The 19,782-nt window shown below is 35.2% G+C and overlaps 3 protein-coding genes and 1 pseudogene across 3 annotated transcripts; all 4 read left to right on the top strand.

Moving 5' to 3' along the window:
• Window positions 1–8,549: 8,549 nt before the first annotated feature.
• LOC145958099 (uncharacterized protein At2g29880-like) lies at window positions 8,550–9,149 on the top strand. The gene has a single exon (XM_083074570.1). The coding sequence runs from the start codon at window positions 8,550–8,552 to the stop codon at window positions 9,147–9,149; it is 600 nt and encodes a 199-aa protein (XP_082930696.1).
• A 493-nt stretch (window positions 9,150–9,642) lies between these two features.
• On the top strand, window positions 9,643–10,163 carry LOC145958098 (uncharacterized). Its single transcript, XM_083074569.1, has 3 exons — window positions 9,643–9,819; window positions 9,873–10,004; window positions 10,104–10,163. The coding sequence occupies exons 1-3, from the start codon at window positions 9,643–9,645 to the stop codon at window positions 10,161–10,163; spliced, it is 369 nt and encodes a 122-aa protein (XP_082930695.1).
• A 71-nt stretch (window positions 10,164–10,234) lies between these two features.
• LOC145958097 (uncharacterized) lies at window positions 10,235–10,829 on the top strand (annotated as a pseudogene).
• A 1,674-nt stretch (window positions 10,830–12,503) lies between these two features.
• On the top strand, window positions 12,504–17,648 carry LOC109807044 (subtilisin-like protease SBT5.4). Its single transcript, XM_083074568.1, has 10 exons — window positions 12,504–12,512; window positions 12,950–13,059; window positions 13,151–13,248; window positions 13,848–14,124; window positions 14,248–14,794; window positions 14,886–14,983; window positions 15,064–15,306; window positions 15,395–15,509; window positions 15,592–15,805; window positions 15,908–17,648. The coding sequence occupies exons 1-10, from the start codon at window positions 12,504–12,506 to the stop codon at window positions 16,456–16,458; spliced, it is 2,262 nt and encodes a 753-aa protein (XP_082930694.1). The 3' UTR covers window positions 16,459–17,648.
• The last annotated feature ends 2,134 nt before the right edge of the window (window positions 17,649–19,782 follow it).

The raw sequence follows: 19,782 nt of genomic DNA, 5'->3' as shown, positions 1-19,782 counted from the left end.
CTCGGCTTCTGATGCTCAACCTTTGCCTTCTGACAGGTCAAACAGGCCGCCACATACTCAGCTATCTCCCTCTTCATACCAGACCACCAGAAAGTCTTCTTGAGGTCTTGGTACATCTTAGTCATACCTGGGTGTATGCTAAGTCTACTTTTGTGGCCCTCCTCCAGCACAGCTCTCTTCAGCTCAGCATCCTGAGGTAGGCAAATCCTGCCCCTAAACCTCAAGATCCCATCTTCTCCCAGCTCAAAACCAGCAGCTTTCTCGGTGCCCAATAAACCAAGAAGTCTCACCAATTCCTCATCCTGCAACTGCTTGAGTCCAACCTGCCTCAAGAACTCATTAGTTATGGTAACTGCCCCACAACTAATGTGATCCTGAGCTAACTTCACACAGAGATTCAAATCTCTGAACTTCTCAACCAGCTCCAGCTCCCTCACCATCATGCTCGACATGTGGAGGGATTTCCTACTTAGTGCATCTGCCACCACATTGGCCTTGCCCGGATGATACATCAACTGAAAATCATAATCCTTCAGAAACTCCATCCACCGCCTCTGCCTCATGTTCAGCTCTTTCTGATCAAATAAGTACTTCAGACTCTTGTGATCACTAAAAACGTTGAACCGAGCACCATATAAATAATGCCTCCAAATTTTCAAGGCAAACACCACAGCTGCTAACTCTAAGTCATGAGTGGGATAGTTCCTCTCATGAATCTTCAGTTGCCTTGAAGCATATGCCACCACTCTCCCGTTTTGCATCAGCACACACCCCAGACCCTGATGAGAAGCATCACAGTACACGTCAAAAGGCTCACCAGAATCCGGTAACACCAACACAGGAGAAGTAGTCAACCTTCTCTTCAACTCCTCAAAGCTCCGCTCACAGGCATCTGTCCAAATAAACGGCTGCTCCTTCCTCGTCAACTGGGTCAGAGGCGCTACTATCCTAGAGAACCCTTCAATGAACCTCCGATAGTAACCCGCTAAGCCCACAAAGCTCCGTATATCCGTGACAGTCCTCGGGCACTCCCACTGCAATACCGACTCCACCTTAGTCGGATCAACAGCAATCCCCTCAGCTGAAATCACGTGGCCCAAGAACTTCACCTCATCCAACCAGAACTCACATTTTGAAAGCTTAGCATACAATTGCTTCGCTTTCAAAATCTCCAACACTGTCCTCAAGTGCTCTCCATGTTCCTCCGGGGTCCTTGAATAGATTAAGATATCATCAATAAACACTACCACGAATTTATCCAAGAACGGCCGGAAGATCCTGTTCATGTAGTCCATGAACACTGCGGGGGCGTTGGTCACACCGAACGGCATCACAACATATTCATAGTGACCATACCTAGTCCTGAAAGCAGTCTTCGGTATGTCACCCTCCTTCACCCTAATCTGGTGATATCCTGACCTCAAGTCAATCTTAGAAAACACCGACGCGCCCCTCAGTTGATCCATTAAGTCATCTATCCGGGGAAGTGGATATTTGTTCTTAATGGTCAATTTGTTCAGCTGCCGGTAATCAACACACAGTCGACTACCCCCATCCTTCTTCTTTACCAACAACACAGGGGCACCCCACGGCGAAACACTCGGTCGCACCAACTGCTTTTCCAATAAGTCCTCCAACTGACCTTTCAGCTCAGCCAGCTCAGCAGGAGCCATCCTATAGGGAGCTACTGACACTGGTCCCGCACTTGGAACCAAGTCAATGCTGAACTCCATCTCCCTAACAGGAGGCAACCCAGGCACCTCGTTAGGGAACACCTCGGCATACTCCCTCACCACATCGATACCAGCTAAGATCCTCTCGGTCTCCACACTCGTGGTAGCAAGCAGAAGACAACACTCTGCCCCATCCCTCAGCAAGGACTCAGCTTGGATAGCTGAGATCAACAGCTCATCCTCCTCTTGAGGAAAGATTAACTGCCTATTGGCACAGTCTATAAGGATGCGATTGGCAGACAACCAATCCATCCCTAAGATTACGTCAATATCCACCAAAGGTAAACAAATCAAGTTCACCTTGTACTTCTTCTCATTCACCACAACTGGACAACCCACGCATAATTCAGAAGCAATCACAGAAGTAGAAGCGGGCGTCGACACAAGTAGTCTCAACCCCAACTCACACACAGGCACACCCAACAAAGCAGCACATGCATATGATATAAATGAATGCGTAGCACCAGAGTCAAATAGAATCATCACATCCTTACCAGCGGCCTTGCCCTTCCCCTTCACAAGATCAGAAGAAGTCGAAGCCTCAGCACCCGTCAAAGCAAATACCCTACCAGCAGTAGTAGGTCTGTCACCCCTCTGTGTATCAGCTCTCTGTGCACTACTCCTCTGAGTATCAGCCCTCTGTACATTACTCCTCGGAGTGCTCCTCTCTGGTCTATCCCTCGTAGGACAATTTGCCGATTCGTGGCCCATCTGATGACATCTGAAGCAACGGCTCTCCGTGTGCGGACAGTCCCTGATAAAGTGGGGCCCAGCACACCTAAAACATCTCAGAGTAGCACCTCCACTCTGTCTACCTCCACTAGCAGCACTGGAAGATCGCCTAGAAACAGAACCCCCTTGCTGTGGTTGGGGCCTGTCATATGGTTTCATCTGACTCTCACCCTTCTTGGACCCAGATGGTCCCCCAATAGTCCTCACCGCACGGTTGCCACCTTCCAACTGCTCAACTACCTTCGCCTTCTCCACTAAGGCTGGGAACTCCGTGATGGCCATAGGCACCACCATCCTCTTCAGCTCATATTTCAATCCATCTGCAAATTTCCTGCATTTCCAAGCCTCAGGCATACCCTGCGAATAAAAACGGGCTAGGTGCTCGAATTTTATCGCATACTCTGATACTGTCATCCCACCCTGATGCAATCGCATAAACTCTGCCTCCTTGGCATGCCTCACGCTTTCTGGGAAGAACTTCTCCATAAACACTGTCCGGAAGCACTCCCAATCAACTGTAACTCCCCTAGCAGCAAGCATCTGATAGGTGCCTCTCCACCAATGCTCAGCCTCCCCAACAAGCATGTATACAGCGTATGCTAACCTCCTCTCTGGAGGACATCCCAGTACTGTAAAGATCTTCTCTAATTCACGGATCCAGCGGTCAGCCACTTCTGGATCCGCATCTCCTGCAAACTGTGGAGGATTACACTTCCGGAACTCAGCAAGATCCCGGCTCTCCTGTGACCCTGCAGGTCTTGCTGCACCAGCTGCAGCTCTCTCAGTCTCCATCCTAGCAAAATAGGCATTTTGTTGTTGCATAGCCATGGCCAACATCTCTAGGGCACGGGCTATCTGCTCATTTGTCCTAGTCATCTTCTACAAAGGTAACAACATCTTTAGTAAACAATAACTAAACCACACAAAATCAACAGCACAACAAATCACCACAACAATTTCAGCACAGCAATTTTCAGCACAGCAGACATCACAGCAAAACAACACAGCACAGAGCTAACACAGCAAAAAGCCTAAAGGGACCACCCCCAAAGAGTGTCCACTAGACTCGAACTGCTCTGATACCACTAAAGTGTAACGACCCGACTGGTCACTACGCCCGGCATAGCACACTAGAAACACCAGACAGATAGAACAAGTATATGAATATAGGATCTAGAATATATAGATATACAAGGTTCCAGTCTGACTAGAGTTAAAGTGTACTAAAGAAAAAATACAACCAAATGCTACTATCCCACGTAGCCACAAGCAAAACAACATCGCCAAGCAAACAGCTGCAAGGTCCACCAACCTCACCACAAGACGCACATCTATTCCTGCCCTGCTCCCATACACAGTATGATCATCGCAGTCCAAAAACATGGAAAACAACAAAAGGGTAAGCTAGTGAAATTAAAATTCAGCATACAATTATATAAATGTCAATATAAATAACAACAGATACAGTTATCAGCACACTTGTACAGCTTATACCACTCAACAATATCAGCACCGCAATGCGGCAATATCAGCACTGCTTAGCAGCAACAACAGCACCACTCTAGTGGCTATAACGGCACCGCAAAGCGGTAACAACAGCACCACTCTAGTGGCTATAACAGCACCGCAAAGCGGCAACAACAGCACCACCTTAGCGGTTAGAATCAGCACCACATGTGTGGCTAACAACAGCACCGACTTAGCGGCTATAATATCACCCAACCCAGCATATCTCAGCACAGTACAGCACAGCACAGCACAGCAATTCAACACAATTATTACTTTCTACAGTTCAGCCCAACGGTCTATAATTCCGCTATACTATATAATTTCTCTTATTAATCCATTGATTCCAGCTCAACAATACACCTCTAATACAACTAACATATTTATCTCAGCTTAATCCCATAATCATCACAACATATTTATCAAATTCGCTTGGTTCAGCATATAACATCATTGATTAACAATTTCGGCACAACTCAACAGTCAACATCCTATAGATTATCATCTCCTTGCGCGCCCGGCGCACTCGAGGTTGCGCCCAGCGCGACTCAACCCGAGAGCACCAAGGCTCTCCCGCGTCTGGCGCAATTCCAAATTGCGCTTAGCGCCTGTCTGGCAGAGACTCAAGGAGTCTCGTGCGCCCAGCGAAGCCTAACCCGCGCCCAGCGTGGGGAAGGCAGAGACCTACCAGGGTCTCGCGCCTAGCGCAATTCACAATTGCGCCCGGCGTGCCTTGGCAGAGACTCCCAAGGAGCCTCCGCGCCCAGCGAGTCCAAAAGTGCGCCTAGCGCAGTCCAAGTATCCCAAAAACATGTTACTCTTGATATCGCGCCCAGCACAGCTCGAGTCACGCCCGGCGCGGGCCAACCAGAGACCCCCATTTGCAAGCTCGCCCAGCGCACACAGCCTTGCGCCCGGCGGGCTTGCCTAAACAGAGTCTCCTGGTGGTCGCGCGCCCGGCGCGAAGAACAGCGCTCAGCGCGAACTCATCAGTAACTCTCCCAAGTTCGAAAAATTTCCAAAACCTGCAAAATTTCACAGAAAACTCACATGCAAACGGTTCAAAGTGCCACATTTTCATCAAGGAGCTCGAAAGTACCAGCTTTATGCGCATGCAACAACAGATCAAAGAAAATCTCAAATTTTGACTCAAAACCATAAAACCCCAAAACCCCAATTTTTCCAGCAACTCAGCCAAACACAAAATCAATCACCAGCAGCCAAATGAGTTCCTAAACCCATTTTCCAGCCAAAAACGCAGCCAAAATACTAACTTCCCTTACCTCGGTGAAGAAATCCGAGCTTCCGGGAAGAGACGATTGAGGAACGGAGAAGAGAGAAAAGTTGGAGAAGAAGAGGAACCCCCAAATGTTCAGCTAACAACCTTAATCACTCCACACCACCACCTTGAATCCAAGAAACCAAAGTGAAATCAGCCAAAATGAGAATGGAGGGAGAAAAGAGAGTGAAAGGGAGAGTTAGAGTGAGAGTTGGGAGGGGAGTATGGTCAGCTAAGGGTAGGGTCTCACAATGTTCATCATCATTTGATCTAGAAATCAATTATTTCTATATTAAAATGTATGTACTTGCCTATTCTTAAACCTAATTGCATTTGCATGCCTAATTTGTCACAATATATTTAAAAATCATTTTATATCAATTATTTATTTTCAAACAATTTATTACTAAAAGTATACGTTTAAATAATGTGTTTTTGTAATATCAATTGAGAAATTATTTAATATCAATTAATGGGTTTTTTATATCAATTAAAAAATTATTTAATATCAATTTGTCCTAAATAATCGTAATAATGTTACACATTAATTTTAATTTAATAATAATAATATAAATTAACTATAGTAAAGTTATAAGAATCATTGGAGAGGTTAAAGTAGTATATATATGACTTGGTTCAAATTTTGATGTCATCGTCATTTTAGGGGTGTATTGGTTTAAGATTTTGTAGAATTTTAAAAGACTTTTTTTGAGTAAAAAAGTCCATTGGTATTCAATCAGGATTTTATGTCACTTAAAAATAATCAAGTGATATTCAATCCGGATTTTCAAGATTTTTTTAAGAATCCATTAAAATTCATTGGTATTCATTTGAGATTTTTTACAACTTAAAAATAATCTATTGGTATTAAAAAATATAAGGATTTTAAAGGATTTTTGTGTGAGAGGGATTTTGAAGGACTTTCTAGTGCTATCTATAAAAACCAAATTCATAAAACAATCTCATCCAAACCCATCGAATTTTGAAGGATTGTTTGAAGCAGTGTTTTAAAACCCGGACCGACCCGGCCGGTCGAACCGGTTGGACCGGGAACTGGTGGTCCAGCCGGTCCGAATCTGAAGTTGGATCGGTTATGCAGTCAACCCGTTTCAAACCGGATTGAACCGGTCAATTTTCCGGTTCAACCGGTGAACCGGTGGGTCAAACCGGTTCAACCACTTTATTTTTTTTTTATAAATTTTTTTAAGGGACCATAAATCACAAAAATAATAATGAAAATTAAATCTCTTAATGAAAAAGCAAGGAGTCTTATTAAATATAACAATGACTACTTGTTCTAATATATTTGTTTGTAATATATACAACTTAAATAATTTTTATAGTATATTATTAATTTTAAATTATATATTTAATAATGCAATATCTATGTAAATATTACATATATTATTTTGTGATATTAATTGCAAGCATATTATATATGTACATATTATTTATATTTTTAATTTGTATTAATATACTGTTTAACATGTAATTTTTTTATGTATTTTTTTACAAAATAAAAATAAAAATAATTTTAAATAAGATAGAAAAATTGAAATTTAAAATAAAATATGAATTTATTAAAATTTATAAGTATAAAATATATTTAATATGAATATTTTTTAATAAAAATAAATAAAAATCGAGTCATGCGGTTCAACTAGTGACCCATCGGTTCAACCTTTGACCCACTGATCCAGTACCTTAACCGGTTCGATGACCGGTCCGGTTTTTAAAACTATGGTTTGAAGTGATTTTTCAAGTGCTTCAGAATTTTCAAGTGAGTTTTTGATTTTTTTTATGCTCTTGTCTTCTCCATTTTTTCTCTGCTAATAATATTGCACTATTATTCATTGTTCATATATAATATTATAGTACTGTTCTCATTCCATTCTCCTATTTTGCGAAACTCCAATATGTAATATGATAGTGTCATTGACTTGCTCTATTTTTTTGTTCATTCTCTTTAATTGACTTGCTCTATTTTTTTATTCTATTTAGTTGAATTTGTTCCTTTATATAACACAAAAAATGCTGGAAATTTCAACTTTTAAGTGATAATTTTTTTTATAACACACGTCAAGAAAAAGAAAAGGTGAAAGATGAAATTGATATCATGATCTCTACAATATATATATATATATATACATATATAAGATGAATTTGAGTTAGGGCTTCTGTGAGTAGAATGAGATGAAAATGGATCTTAGTTGGGGGAAAAACCCTCTCAGCATAAAAACTACGATCTTTCTCCTTCCTTGTTATTCTTATCCCTCCTCCTTTTATGATTCAACAATTTTTTTTACTATAAATTTTTTTTTATTTTTATATTGTGAAATTAGGATTTTTTATATTGTAAGAAAAGAAAATTAATATAAGATATTGCAGTATCTAATTTTTTAGGGTTTAAGGTTTATGCCTTCATTAGCTTATTTTTTAAAAAATGAAATATTGTTAAAATATTTGTTAGAATAATTTATATTTATAAATATCATTAAAAAATTATCATATAATATATAACTAAAATAATATATATATATATATATATATATATATATATATATTCTTTATATCTAAATACTCCCGTTTATATAAACAAAAATTTATATATCTAAATATTTTCTCAGTATCGAATATACTATTTTTTTATATAAAAAATTATCTTATATTTCTATATTTCCATTTTTACATATTTTTTATAATGGCTGAGATATTTGATCCATTTGGATAGCCAAATAATAATATAATTTTATTGATTTTGTCTCTTATCCATAATTATTTATATAACTAGTTTTCAACATATATTATTTTAGTAATTCAAATGAGAGATTCACAAGGAAATAATAAAGCAAAAGGAAAAGAGAAAGAAAACTACGAAGCTTGGACCAAGGAGGATTCCGATGAATTGTTACAATTGATAGTGAATGCTATAAAAAGTGGACTGTGTGATGCTAATGGGTCAATTAGCAAACTAAATGTGGAGAGAGTCATCCTTCCTCGTCTCAATGTTAAAATTAAATTCCCTAAAATGTATAATCATTACTTGAGTTGAATGAAGTGGTTTAAGAAACAATATAACAATATGTCAACAACACAACAACTTTGGGTGGGATCCAATTACAAAGACATTCACTGCTAGTGATGAAGTATGGAAAGAGTATTCAAAGCTGAGATTACTTCGTAATCTTTTGAATATATTAATAGTTTACAAGTTTAGTGTATTATATTATTTTTAATATATTAATAATGGATTTTTTTTCTAGTCTCACCCAAGTCACAAAAATCTTCGAGAACAAAGTATGGTTGATTATGAGGATTTGAAGATTGTTGTTGGGGGTAAAACCGCTAGTGGACATAGTTCCATGTCACTAGACCCTGATGATACTGATGCTACAACTTTTGGAGAAGAAAATGTTGATTTTGGGATGGAAAAATTTTCATATGATCTTAACAATGATGTATTCATAACACTAGATTACTATGAACCACCTTACCAGCCTCCATCACCTCACCCAAGCATTTCACCACCTCAACCCCCTTTAAGCTTAGAGGTTCCCACTGAAAAACCAATTAATCGTAAGCGGAGTAGGTCCGAGTATGGAGTGAGTTCTAACTCATCAATTGGGAACAATAGTCAAGCCAAATTTCTAGAAAATCTATCTGTTGGCATTGAGACTATAGCCGCCAATTTTGAAAAAATTTCTATCTTGATGGAGAAAAGAGAAAGATACCAAGAGGCAAAGGGAAATATTTGGAGTGTCATAAAAGAGATCCCAAATTTGGATGATCGAACTCGCTACATGGCGGCTGATTTGCTCGATACTAATGCAAAGAAAGACTTTTTCTTGATGTTGTCAATAGAAGAGCGTTCAGATTGGATAAAGTATAAGCTAGGATGAACAACATTGTTTTGGTATTATTTCGGTTGCACTTGATTTGAGTATTTTCTTTATAATTTGGTTGTGTATGAACACATGTTGGATTTGTCAAACTATATTGTTTTGGTGTTATTTTGGTTGCACTTGATTGAAGTGTTTGCTTTATATTTTGGTTGTAAATAAACACATTTTGAATGGTGGAATTATATTTTTTTGGTGTTATTTTGGCCGTACTTGATTGAAATATTTTAGCCTGTTTTATTTTTCTATTATATTATTATTTTTAGTTATATTGTTTTATATAGGTACAATGTGACATTCGAGCATGTATGAAGGTAGTGACATAGATGAAGAAGCAATGGGTGACAAAGAGATATATGACAAAGAATTTTATGATGCCATGTACGCATGTGTAATAGCAATTCATGCATTAATGCATGTGTTGACTCAGTTTATAGTTATGATACGTAATGAACAAATTGAGCGTCCATTAAATCGATAACGAATTACTAACATGGGAAATGACTATATACATCGAGCATTAAACGATGATCCTGCAATATTTCGACAAGTTTATAGGATGTATCCAGATGTATTTCGAAAGTTATGTGCAATTCTTAGAGTAAAAACACCTCTAGAGGATACACGATATATTTGTGTTAAAGAAATGCTTGCATCATTCCTACAAATTGTTGGTCAGAATATTCGATATTGTGTAATTCGTAACACATTTGGCCATCACAGTTTGCTACAAGTGAAAATTTTCACAAGATTTTGAAGGCTTTGAATACAGTAGCACCTACTTTGATGGCTAAACCAGGATCAACTGTGCTAGCTAAAATTAGAGAAAGCACAAGGTTCTTCCCTTTCTTCAAGGTATGTACTAATTATCTTACAATAAAAATTATAATTAAATTTGACACTACTATATTTATATTTTTCATACGATGAATTGTTATATATGTTAAATTTTAGGATTGCATTGGAGCTATTGACGGGACACATATTCCAACAATAATGAGGGAGGAGATGTAAGCAGTTATCGTAATTGTCATGGAAAGATATCACAAAATGTATTAGCCGCTTGTAATTTTGATTTAGAGTTCATGTACATTCTTAGTGGGTGGGAGGGTTCGGCTCATGATTCTAAGCTACTAAATGATGCTATAACAAGGAGGAATGGACTTAAAGTGGCTCAAGGTAATTAAATGCTTATTCTTTAAATAATAATAATTATTATTATAATTATAATTATAATTTATTATTATTATTATTATACTAATATTATATATATTGTATATGTAATTAGGTAAATAATTTTTGGTAGATTGTGGATTTCTTAATCGACGCTAATTTTTAGCTCCATTTCGAGGTGTAAGATATCATCTACAAGATTTTGCAGGTCAGGGTAATGATCCTGAAAATGAGAAAGAATTGTTCAATCTTTGTCATGCGTCTTTAAGGAATGTGATTGAGAGAATATTTGGTATTTTTAAATAAAGATTCACAATTTTTAAGTCAGCACCTCCATTTTTATTTAAGACACAAGTAGAACTTGTATTAGTATGTGCAACACTACATAACTTTCTACGTAAAGAATGTCGTTCTGATGAATTTCCAATTGAAGCGTTGGATGAATCTTCATCTTCAACATTACCGGCTAATGAAGATCATACTTTTGAGCCTATTATTCAAATCTAGGAGCAAGAACGTGAAGAAGCTAATGCTTGGAGGACTAGTATAGCTATGGATATGTGGGTGAATGTTATTTAAGAAGATAGGTTATTATGGAGAATTATTATTATTATTATTTATCTAGACATTATTTTTTTTATTATTATTTTTATTTTGACTCTTTTTAAATTTGAATGTATGAATTTTTTTTAAATCTTATCAAATGTCAAAAATCCACAAAAATTCTACAAAATCCACAAAATCCCATAGAATTCATTAAAATATTGATTTAAAAGTCTTGCAGAATCCATTAAAATTCTAATTTTAAGTCTTGTAGAATCTTGCAAAATCTTAAAAGTCATGAAAATCCTGCAAAATCTTTTAAAATCTGCAGGATTTTTTTTAACTAAAAAAGTCCTTTAAAATCTTAATCCAATACACCCTCCTTAATTTCAATAGATAAAAGAAAAATTATAGTAAAATTATATATTATTTATAATGCAAAATATATTATCATTAATGTTAATTGATGTTTTGGTAACATGATTTATATATTATTAATTTTATTTATTGTATTATTAATGGCATATTTAGTTGAAAAAATTGGACTAATTTTCATTTTGGTTCTTCTGATTTTATCAATCTATAATTTCTGTTTCTCTATTTTAAAATAGAGTTATTTGGTTCTCTAATTTTAAAAATACAAAATTTTAATTTTTCTATCAAATTGACATCTATTACTAATAATTAAGTTTTAACGTTTACTCATGTTTAAGTAATATAACATTTAGTAACATGACATTTAGAAATAAAAAAATATATACAAATAAATTTTTTATTAATAATAAATATTAATTACTTGTAAATATATATACAAACGAAAATCTTTAGAATTTTGTTTTTATTTTTTATCCCTATATGTCACGTTACTAAATATCAGATTTCTTAAGTGGTGACACATCATCAAATAATGTCAAAATTTAACAATAAGTTGATAGGAGAACTAAAATTTTGTATTTTAAAAAATTGAAGACTAAATGCTTTTATTTTAAAATAGAGAAAGCAACAAATTATGGTTTGAAATCAAACTTATTACTTACAAGCACCACGTGCCGAGACAAAATATCCAAACATATGTAAATTAAGGATGAAAAGTAATTTGTACTCATGGATAGTACACAAATCTGTCATGACTTTGATGAAAAATATCTTATTTGATTGAGTACAAGTAATAATCAATTTATTAAATCAGATACGAGAATGGAGATTGATATACACTTACTCATCTTGTACCTGCTTTAAATTTATATAAACTTAATTTATTTTTAAAATTTTTATTTAATATTTATGTAATGTTTACTCTCTTTTAAGTTTATGTCAAATGAAACTTAACTAATGAAATTTTGTAATTGCTTCATTATATTGTAATTCTTGTTTTTTTTCCTAATTTTTTTGCAAAAAAATTAATTTTTGGATAAGTAAGAGACAATTATGTTAGAAAGGATACATCACAATAACCATTTTTAAAAAATATTATGAAAAATATAAATGGAAAAAAAGTAATTAATATTATATTAAAAACTTAACACTTATTTTTTCTTCAAGAGAGGAAAGGAGTGTCTTTTATTGGAATTTGATATCAAGAAGAATATGAGTAATTAATTAAAATAAAACTTTTATCGAATGAAGAGTATTTTAGAAATGATAACGGTAAATAATATCAAAATAGTTAAAATTTAATTATATTTAAAACTAACTCCTATGTGAGTTTTTTTCTTGCTTATATTCAAATACAGGAGTGCAAAATAATGTTTATATTTTAAGTTTGATGACATGCTTTGATAATGTAAGTTTTATTTTATCCATTCAAATTATATATATAACAGGAAAATCACAGACACCTTGCTCGTCTCTGAAATTTATGTTGCAAAACAAACACATTGGAGAAACAATGTCACCATCCATTTCTTATGTTTTTTTGTCACTTATTTTTTGCGTTCTCTTACAAGAACCTACTCAAGCAATCAAACAGGTAACCTCTCCCTCAAACTTCACTTATATAAGATTCACTAATTTTTTACTTATGTTTTATTACATTTTTTTAAAAGGTATTATTATATATTAATCATCCATGCTTTGTTTGTTAGTCTTATATTGTATATTTAGGATCACATAGTTTTGGTCCAAATCCTTCCTCTGATGATGTGGAATCTGTCACGAATTATCACTATGATTTACTTGGATCATTCGTTGGAAGGTATAGAATTTGACCCTAAATCCATGAGATTCTCTTCTCTGATGGCAAAACTAATATAAACTGATTAGATGCTCTCTGTTTTCTTTCGCAGCACCGAAAAGGCCAAAGAGGCAATCCTTTATTCTTATAATAGATATATTAATGGCTTTGCTGCAGTACTTGATGAAGATGAAGCAGCCAACGCTGCAAGTATGTAATTCCACTTATGCATTTAAAAACTAAGCAAAATTTGATACATGTACCATATATAGGGATGTCAACCAGCAGGTATCCTGGATATCCCATATAATCTTATAGTATTTGTAGATATTTATTTTAAAAAATAAAATTTATTTTAATAATTTTTTTTAAAAATAATAATTTAAAAATTAAAACTTAAATTATTCAAATATTATTCATAATTTTATTAATTGAGATACTTCAATTTAAAAACTAAAAATTAATTATTAAAACATTTCATTATCATAAATTTAAACAAATTTAATATATAATTATATAATTAAATATTAACAGATATTTATGGATACGGATATTATGATATGCAAATTATGATATCCGTTTCATTAACGTGTAGATGTAAAAATACTCAAATTTATTATTTACATTATTTATTTATAATATTTATTTTTATTAAAAAAATTGTCATGAGTATAGATTTTATAACATTTTTAAGCATATATGTTTAACAATTTGAGGGAATTTTTTTTTTATATCTCTCCATTTAGGATTTAGGGTTATTTACCTTAATTTCTAACTGTTATTTTTTTTTTTTTTTTTTTTGCATGTAGAGCATCCGAGTGTAATATCAGTTTTCCTAAACAAAGAACACAAATTGCACACAACACACTCATGGAATTTCCTTGGGTTAGAGAGAAATGGTGAATTTTCGCATGACTCAGTATGGCGGAAGACATTGGGTGAAGATATCATAATTGCAAATATAGACACAGGTGTTTGGCCAGAATCCAAGAGTTTTAGTGATGAAGGGATAGGACCCATCCCAAAACGGTGGCGAGGAATCTGTCAAAAGAATAAGAACACTCGAGATAAATTCCACTGCAACAGGTTCATTATTTTTACTCTCGCTAATTTCTCCAAACTATCCCATCTCATACACAAAAAAATATGCTATCATGGTACTATCCCATCAATATTAGTTCCATTAACTTGAGTTTGTACTATATTTAGGAAGCTTATTGGAGCAAGATATTTTTACAAAGGTTACGAGGCAAAATTGGGTCAAAAACTGAATGATTCGATCTTGAGTGCACGTGACTATGAAGGTCATGGTTCACACACTTTATCAACAGCTGGTGGTAACTTTGTCCATGGAGCTAGTGTTTTTGGCTTTGGCAATGGAACTGCGAGTGGTGGATCACCAAAAGCTCGAGTTGCAACCTATAAGGTGTGTTGGCCACAGTCTGTATTGTTCGGTGGTGGATGTTTTGATGCAGACATATTGGCTGCTTTTGATACTGCCATAAGTGACGGTGTTGATGTGCTTTCGGTGTCTTTGGGTTCATCTGTACCCTCAGAATATTCCCAAAACAGTATATCCATAGGGTCTTTCCATGCAGTTGCTAACGGCGTAATAGTAGTGGTTTCTGCAGGAAATGAAGGGCCTTATCCTTCAACTACATCCAGCAATGAACCATGGACGCTCACTGTTGCTGCAAGCACAACTGACAGAGACTTCGTTAGTTATGTTACACTTGGTAACAAGAAAGTTCTCAAGGTATATGTTTATAGTTATACAACCCCAATTGTCTTTCTTGTTATATCTAAACACGTCACTAATAGTTTTTTGTTTTTTCTGTTATTGTTAGGGAGCTAGTCTTTCAGAGTATGCGTTACCATCTAATAAGATGTACCCGTTGATCAGTGCTATTGATGCCAAAGCTTATAATGCATCTATTATAGAAGCGTAAGAATACTCATACCATTTAGACCATCTAAATTGACTTTATATTGGGGATTCTCTGGTAATTTAGTACATTCTTGCAGACTTTTATGCAGGAAAGGAACTCTTGATCCTGAGAAGGTGAAGGGGAAAATATTGGTCTGTTTAAGCAATGGTTTTACAATTGATGAGGGGGTGGAAGCTGCCAGTGTAGGCGCAGCTGGAATGATTTTGGCTAATGACAAGTACTCAGGGAAGGAAATTTCCCCCCAACCCCATGTGCTTCCAGCTTCAAATGTTAACTTTGAGGATGGCAATGACATTTATAATTACATCAGAACTACAAAGTAACTTACTTCCTCACGCTTCAGGCTCCTTGTTAAGTTTTTGGCGAGTTTAATTTTGATTTCCTCTTGGCCCTTTTCATAATAACAGGTCTCCTGTGGCATACATTTCAAGGGTGAAAACAGAATTAGGAGTAAAGCCAGCTCCATATGTGGCTTCATTTTCATCAAAGGGTCCAAATCATTTTGAACCAGCAATCCTCAAGGTTTAATTATTAAATTTGATTCACGCCATTCACCCTTTAGGACTTAAATATGAGGTGAACATTAATTTATATTGTGTTTCAGCCTGATGTGACTGCACCAGGAGTCAACATCATTGCTGCTTATAGTGAAGCTGTATCTCTCACAGAGCTAGATTCTGACAAACGAAGAACGCCTTTCTTTACTTTGTCTGGAACTTCAATGTCATGTCCTCATGTCGCTGGCCTTGCTGGGCTTCTCAAAGCCCTTCATCCTGATTGGAGTCCAGCTGCCATTAAGTCAGCAATCATTACCTCAGGTAATGTATAAAGTACATCCTTTACACTTGACATAGCTATATGAATTATTTGGCATTCAACTATTTTTACACTCTAATTAAAAAGGTTCATGCATTTTGCAGCAACCACACTAGATAACTCTAGAAAGCCAATCCTGGATGAATCATTGAACAAGGCAACTCCATTTGACTATGGTGCAGGGCACATTCAACCTAATCGTGCTATGAACCCTGGACTTGTATATGACTTGAATATTACTGATTATTTGAACTTTTTGTGTGGTCGTGGCTACAACAGTTCACAGCTGAAAATGTTCTACGGCAAGCCTTACACTTGTCCAAAGTCGTTCAATATTGCAGATTTCAATTATCCGGCAATCACAATTCCAAAATTTGGCCCTGGACATTCTATGAATATCACTCGAACTGTTACCAATGTTGGGTCCCCAAGAACGTACAAGGTGCACATCAAGGCACCACCACAAGTTCGAGTTTCGGTTGATCCTAGGGAATTGATCTTCAAGGAAAAGGGTGAAAAAAAGGAGTTCAGAGTTACAATGACATTGAAGCCGCAAAGTATGAACACAAGTGATTACGTATTCGGGTGGTTGACATGGAGTGATGGCAGGCACCAACGTGTCAGGAGTCCTATTTCAGTTAACCTTACACAATGAGGTTTATGTTGATGCTGCATTTACCCACCAACTACATGGAGTGGTCTTCGTCCCTTTTGCAATAACGGTTTTGTTGAACATTAAAAGTTTATTGCTACAAATTTGGAAGCAATAATAACCGTGTTGTCATGATGTTTTGGATTAACTTTGTTTTTCTCTCCCTCCATTTCCTTCCACATACCCTAATCTATAAATAAATAATAAACAAAAATATATATCCTTCTCCCCTCTAAACATGAGTAACTTTTCCCTTTAAAAAACTCCTCAAATATTACATTTAAAATGTTATATTAATTAAATCACATTCTCGCTAATTATTGGAAAATTAATATATTAATAATGAAATAATATTTTATAAAAATAAAGGAGTAACGAAACTATTAGAATAAAAAATGTTTTAATATTTTTTTATAACGTAAATAAGAAAAATTATATATATATATATATATCAAAATATATGACTTTATATTTATTAAATTTTATATGTAAGTAAGTAAGATATTTTATATGAATTATTATGGATTTTATATTGACTTGTTGTAATCTCTACATTTAATGGAATCAAGCAACTAGTAGTAAAAGGTAATTACAATTATCTAAGATTAATATATTTACATCACCTTTATATATATATATATAGAGAGAGAGAGAGAGAGAAGAGAGAGAGAGAGATAGACAGAGAGAGAGAGAGAAGAGAGAGAGAGATAGACAGAGAGAGAGAGAGAGTGAGTAATCCATCAATTGTGAAATAAAAATCTTAATTATCGGTTGAACAATATCTATACAAACTGGTTACATCCGAGTAATCAAACATACACAACAAAATCACACATTAGCATGACCTCACCAAATTAGCCATTATTTGCCTCCAACTAATTTTATCTTACTCTTATGAAAATTATGATCATTATTACAATTCCAACGATAAGAAAAATACGTAAGAGTAAACTAGATTTCAAAAATATGCATGTATAGAAAAAAAAAACATCTATACTACTCCCAATATGCAAACCAATCAAAACATGTCACATGGTTTACAACACACAACAATCAACATGTTTAAAAGCTAAGCACCCAAGTCAATCTAATATTTACCACAATCATATCATATATCAAGGTATTCACATCATGTATATGAACATTATCAACTCACACGACAACATATGCAAACATCACATCTAATGCAACATCACACATTCACTTATGAAAATCTCCTAATACACTTGAGTAATCTAAGTGGCTTGACCCTACCAAATCAACTTGATCACTTTCATGCCTAATGCACCTATTGGACCAACAACTAAAATGGGTTATCAATGCCTCCTCTGATTTATTGGGTGTCGCCACTTATAGTAAGAAAGTCTGATTCCATTGTTAAGTCTAATATAGTTGGGTATAGGCATACCACAACCTTGACATGTATTACCAAGTCACTTATGGAGTTAACCCACTAACTATCTTCAAGGTACCACACAACCTTTTCAGCAATCAATTAAAAATGGTAGTCCTCAACTTGATACTTTACTCTAATTGACAAAGGATCTAAAAGAGACTCAACAAAATTCACTCCAGGAGTTTCACACTTACTCAAGGAGGGTTTTTAACAACTGTGCTCTCAAAGCACCATAACAAGATTTCATATATGAGATCTTCAACTTTCAAAACAACACTCTTTCCTTTAGTCCTAAGTTACAACATGTTTAATGCCTATAAAATTTTCAGCATCAATACCTCAATATATATCATCTAGATACATTACCTCAAAAAAGCATATAGAGATTAAATCGCACCAATCATATATATAGCATACCAATGCTTGACAACTCAACCAAGAATAGCATACCAATGCTTAACATTTAACTCAAATACAACAAACAAATGCTTAACAGTTTAACCATACAAACATCATCTATATGCATTACCCCAAGTTAATGCCTGTATAGATCAAATCACACCAATTGAATATAACATACTAATGTTAATCAACAATTCAAATATCTATATATATTATCTCAAATCAATATACATAGAACTATCATCATTCAACAATATTCAATTATCAATGGTTAAATTATCAATATACAATATCTCAAATCAATGTATAAAGAACTAGCAACATATATCAACATACATATGTAATAGATAGAACTATCACACCCATGTTCAATTCATAATATGGGTCAACCAAACCTCAATATTGTTTCACATAAACCATAGAGAAGACACATTTAAAATAGGTTACCATTCAGGAGTTAACTCACTCACTGAAGGGTTTTCAACTTGGCCTCTTAGGACGCCACAATTAATATTCACACAATGGATATGAAAATTTAGTAAACATTTTTCTTTCCTATAATTTTTATGTATCTCAACAAAGACATATATTGCACACCACATGCCTAAACAACTTAGATCACCATTATATATATCATCATAAATCAATATATAATGCTTTAGCTTCATTCATCATCATACACCATGTAAAACAACTAACATAATACGATATGTGAAGAAGATTATAAGTAAAAAGGGGAAACATGCGCTTCAAGCACCACAAGGCTACCAATAGCTAGCTTAAAACCATCAATAGCTAGCTCAAAGCCACCACACACCTAGCTTAGAGCTACCAACAACTAGCTCAATACTACTAACACATAACTCGAAGTTACCAAACTTTTAGTTTAGAGCTACTAACACCTAACTTGAAGCTACCATCACCTAACTCGAAGCTGCCAAACAGCTAGCTCATAACTAACAGACACCTAGCTCGGTGTTACCAACACCTAGTTTAGAGCTACCAATACCTAGCTCAGAGCTACTAACACCTAGCTTGTAGCTACCAAACACCTAGCTCGAAGCTACCAACACCTAGCTTGGAGCTACCAACACTTAGCTTAAAGTTATCAAACTCTTAACTTGGAGCTACCAACACCTAGCTTGGAGCTACCAAACACCTTGCTCGAAGCTACCAACACCTAGCTCAAAGCTACCAACACCTAGCTCGAAACTACCAACATTCAGCTCAAAGCTACCAAACTCCTAGCTCGAAGCTACCAACACCTAACTCGAACTTACAAGATAATTCGCTTTAAGCGACCAATAGCTTGCTCTAAGCGACCAAAATTCACTTGGAGCACTCGATTGCTCGCTTAGAGTGAGTGAAATTTTCTTTAAATGATCCAAGTTAGAGAGCATCTTTGAACGACCACCCAAGCTCACTTTGAGCAACCCCTATGGGCATTTTAAGCAACCAAATCCAAAAACCATGCATGACTTTGAGGAAATCCAAAATTCAAGAATAACCTCAAATCCTCTCAACCCATA

The sequence above is a fragment of the Cajanus cajan genome, chromosome 5, assembly GCF_000230855.2.
Source record: "Cajanus cajan strain Asha chromosome 5, NIPB_CcT2T_4, whole genome shotgun sequence".
Taxonomy (NCBI): domain Eukaryota; kingdom Viridiplantae; phylum Streptophyta; class Magnoliopsida; order Fabales; family Fabaceae; genus Cajanus; species Cajanus cajan.
This window is presented reverse-complemented; position numbering and strand designations above follow the sequence as displayed.

What these genes read in the sequence shown, in the direction of transcription:
- LOC145958098 (XM_083074569.1), top strand. Translation starts at nt 9,643, where the DNA reads ATGGGAAATGACTATATACATCGAGCATTAAACGATGATCCTGCAATA. An exon ending in TTGCATCATTCCTACAAATT is followed by an intron (nt 9,820 to 9,872) that starts GTTGGTCAGAAT and finishes TGGCCATCACAG; the next exon opens with TTTGCTACAAGTGAAAATTT. An exon ending in GGTTCTTCCCTTTCTTCAAG is followed by an intron (nt 10,005 to 10,103) that starts GTATGTACTAAT and finishes GTTAAATTTTAG; the next exon opens with GATTGCATTGGAGCTATTGA.
- LOC145958099 (XM_083074570.1), top strand. Translation starts at nt 8,550, where the DNA reads ATGGTTGATTATGAGGATTTGAAGATTGTTGTTGGGGGTAAAACCGCT.
- LOC109807044 (XM_083074568.1), top strand. An exon ending in GATAAATTCCACTGCAACAG is followed by an intron (nt 14,125 to 14,247) that starts GTTCATTATTTT and finishes TACTATATTTAG; the next exon opens with GAAGCTTATTGGAGCAAGAT. An exon ending in GTAACAAGAAAGTTCTCAAG is followed by an intron (nt 14,795 to 14,885) that starts GTATATGTTTAT and finishes TGTTATTGTTAG; the next exon opens with GGAGCTAGTCTTTCAGAGTA.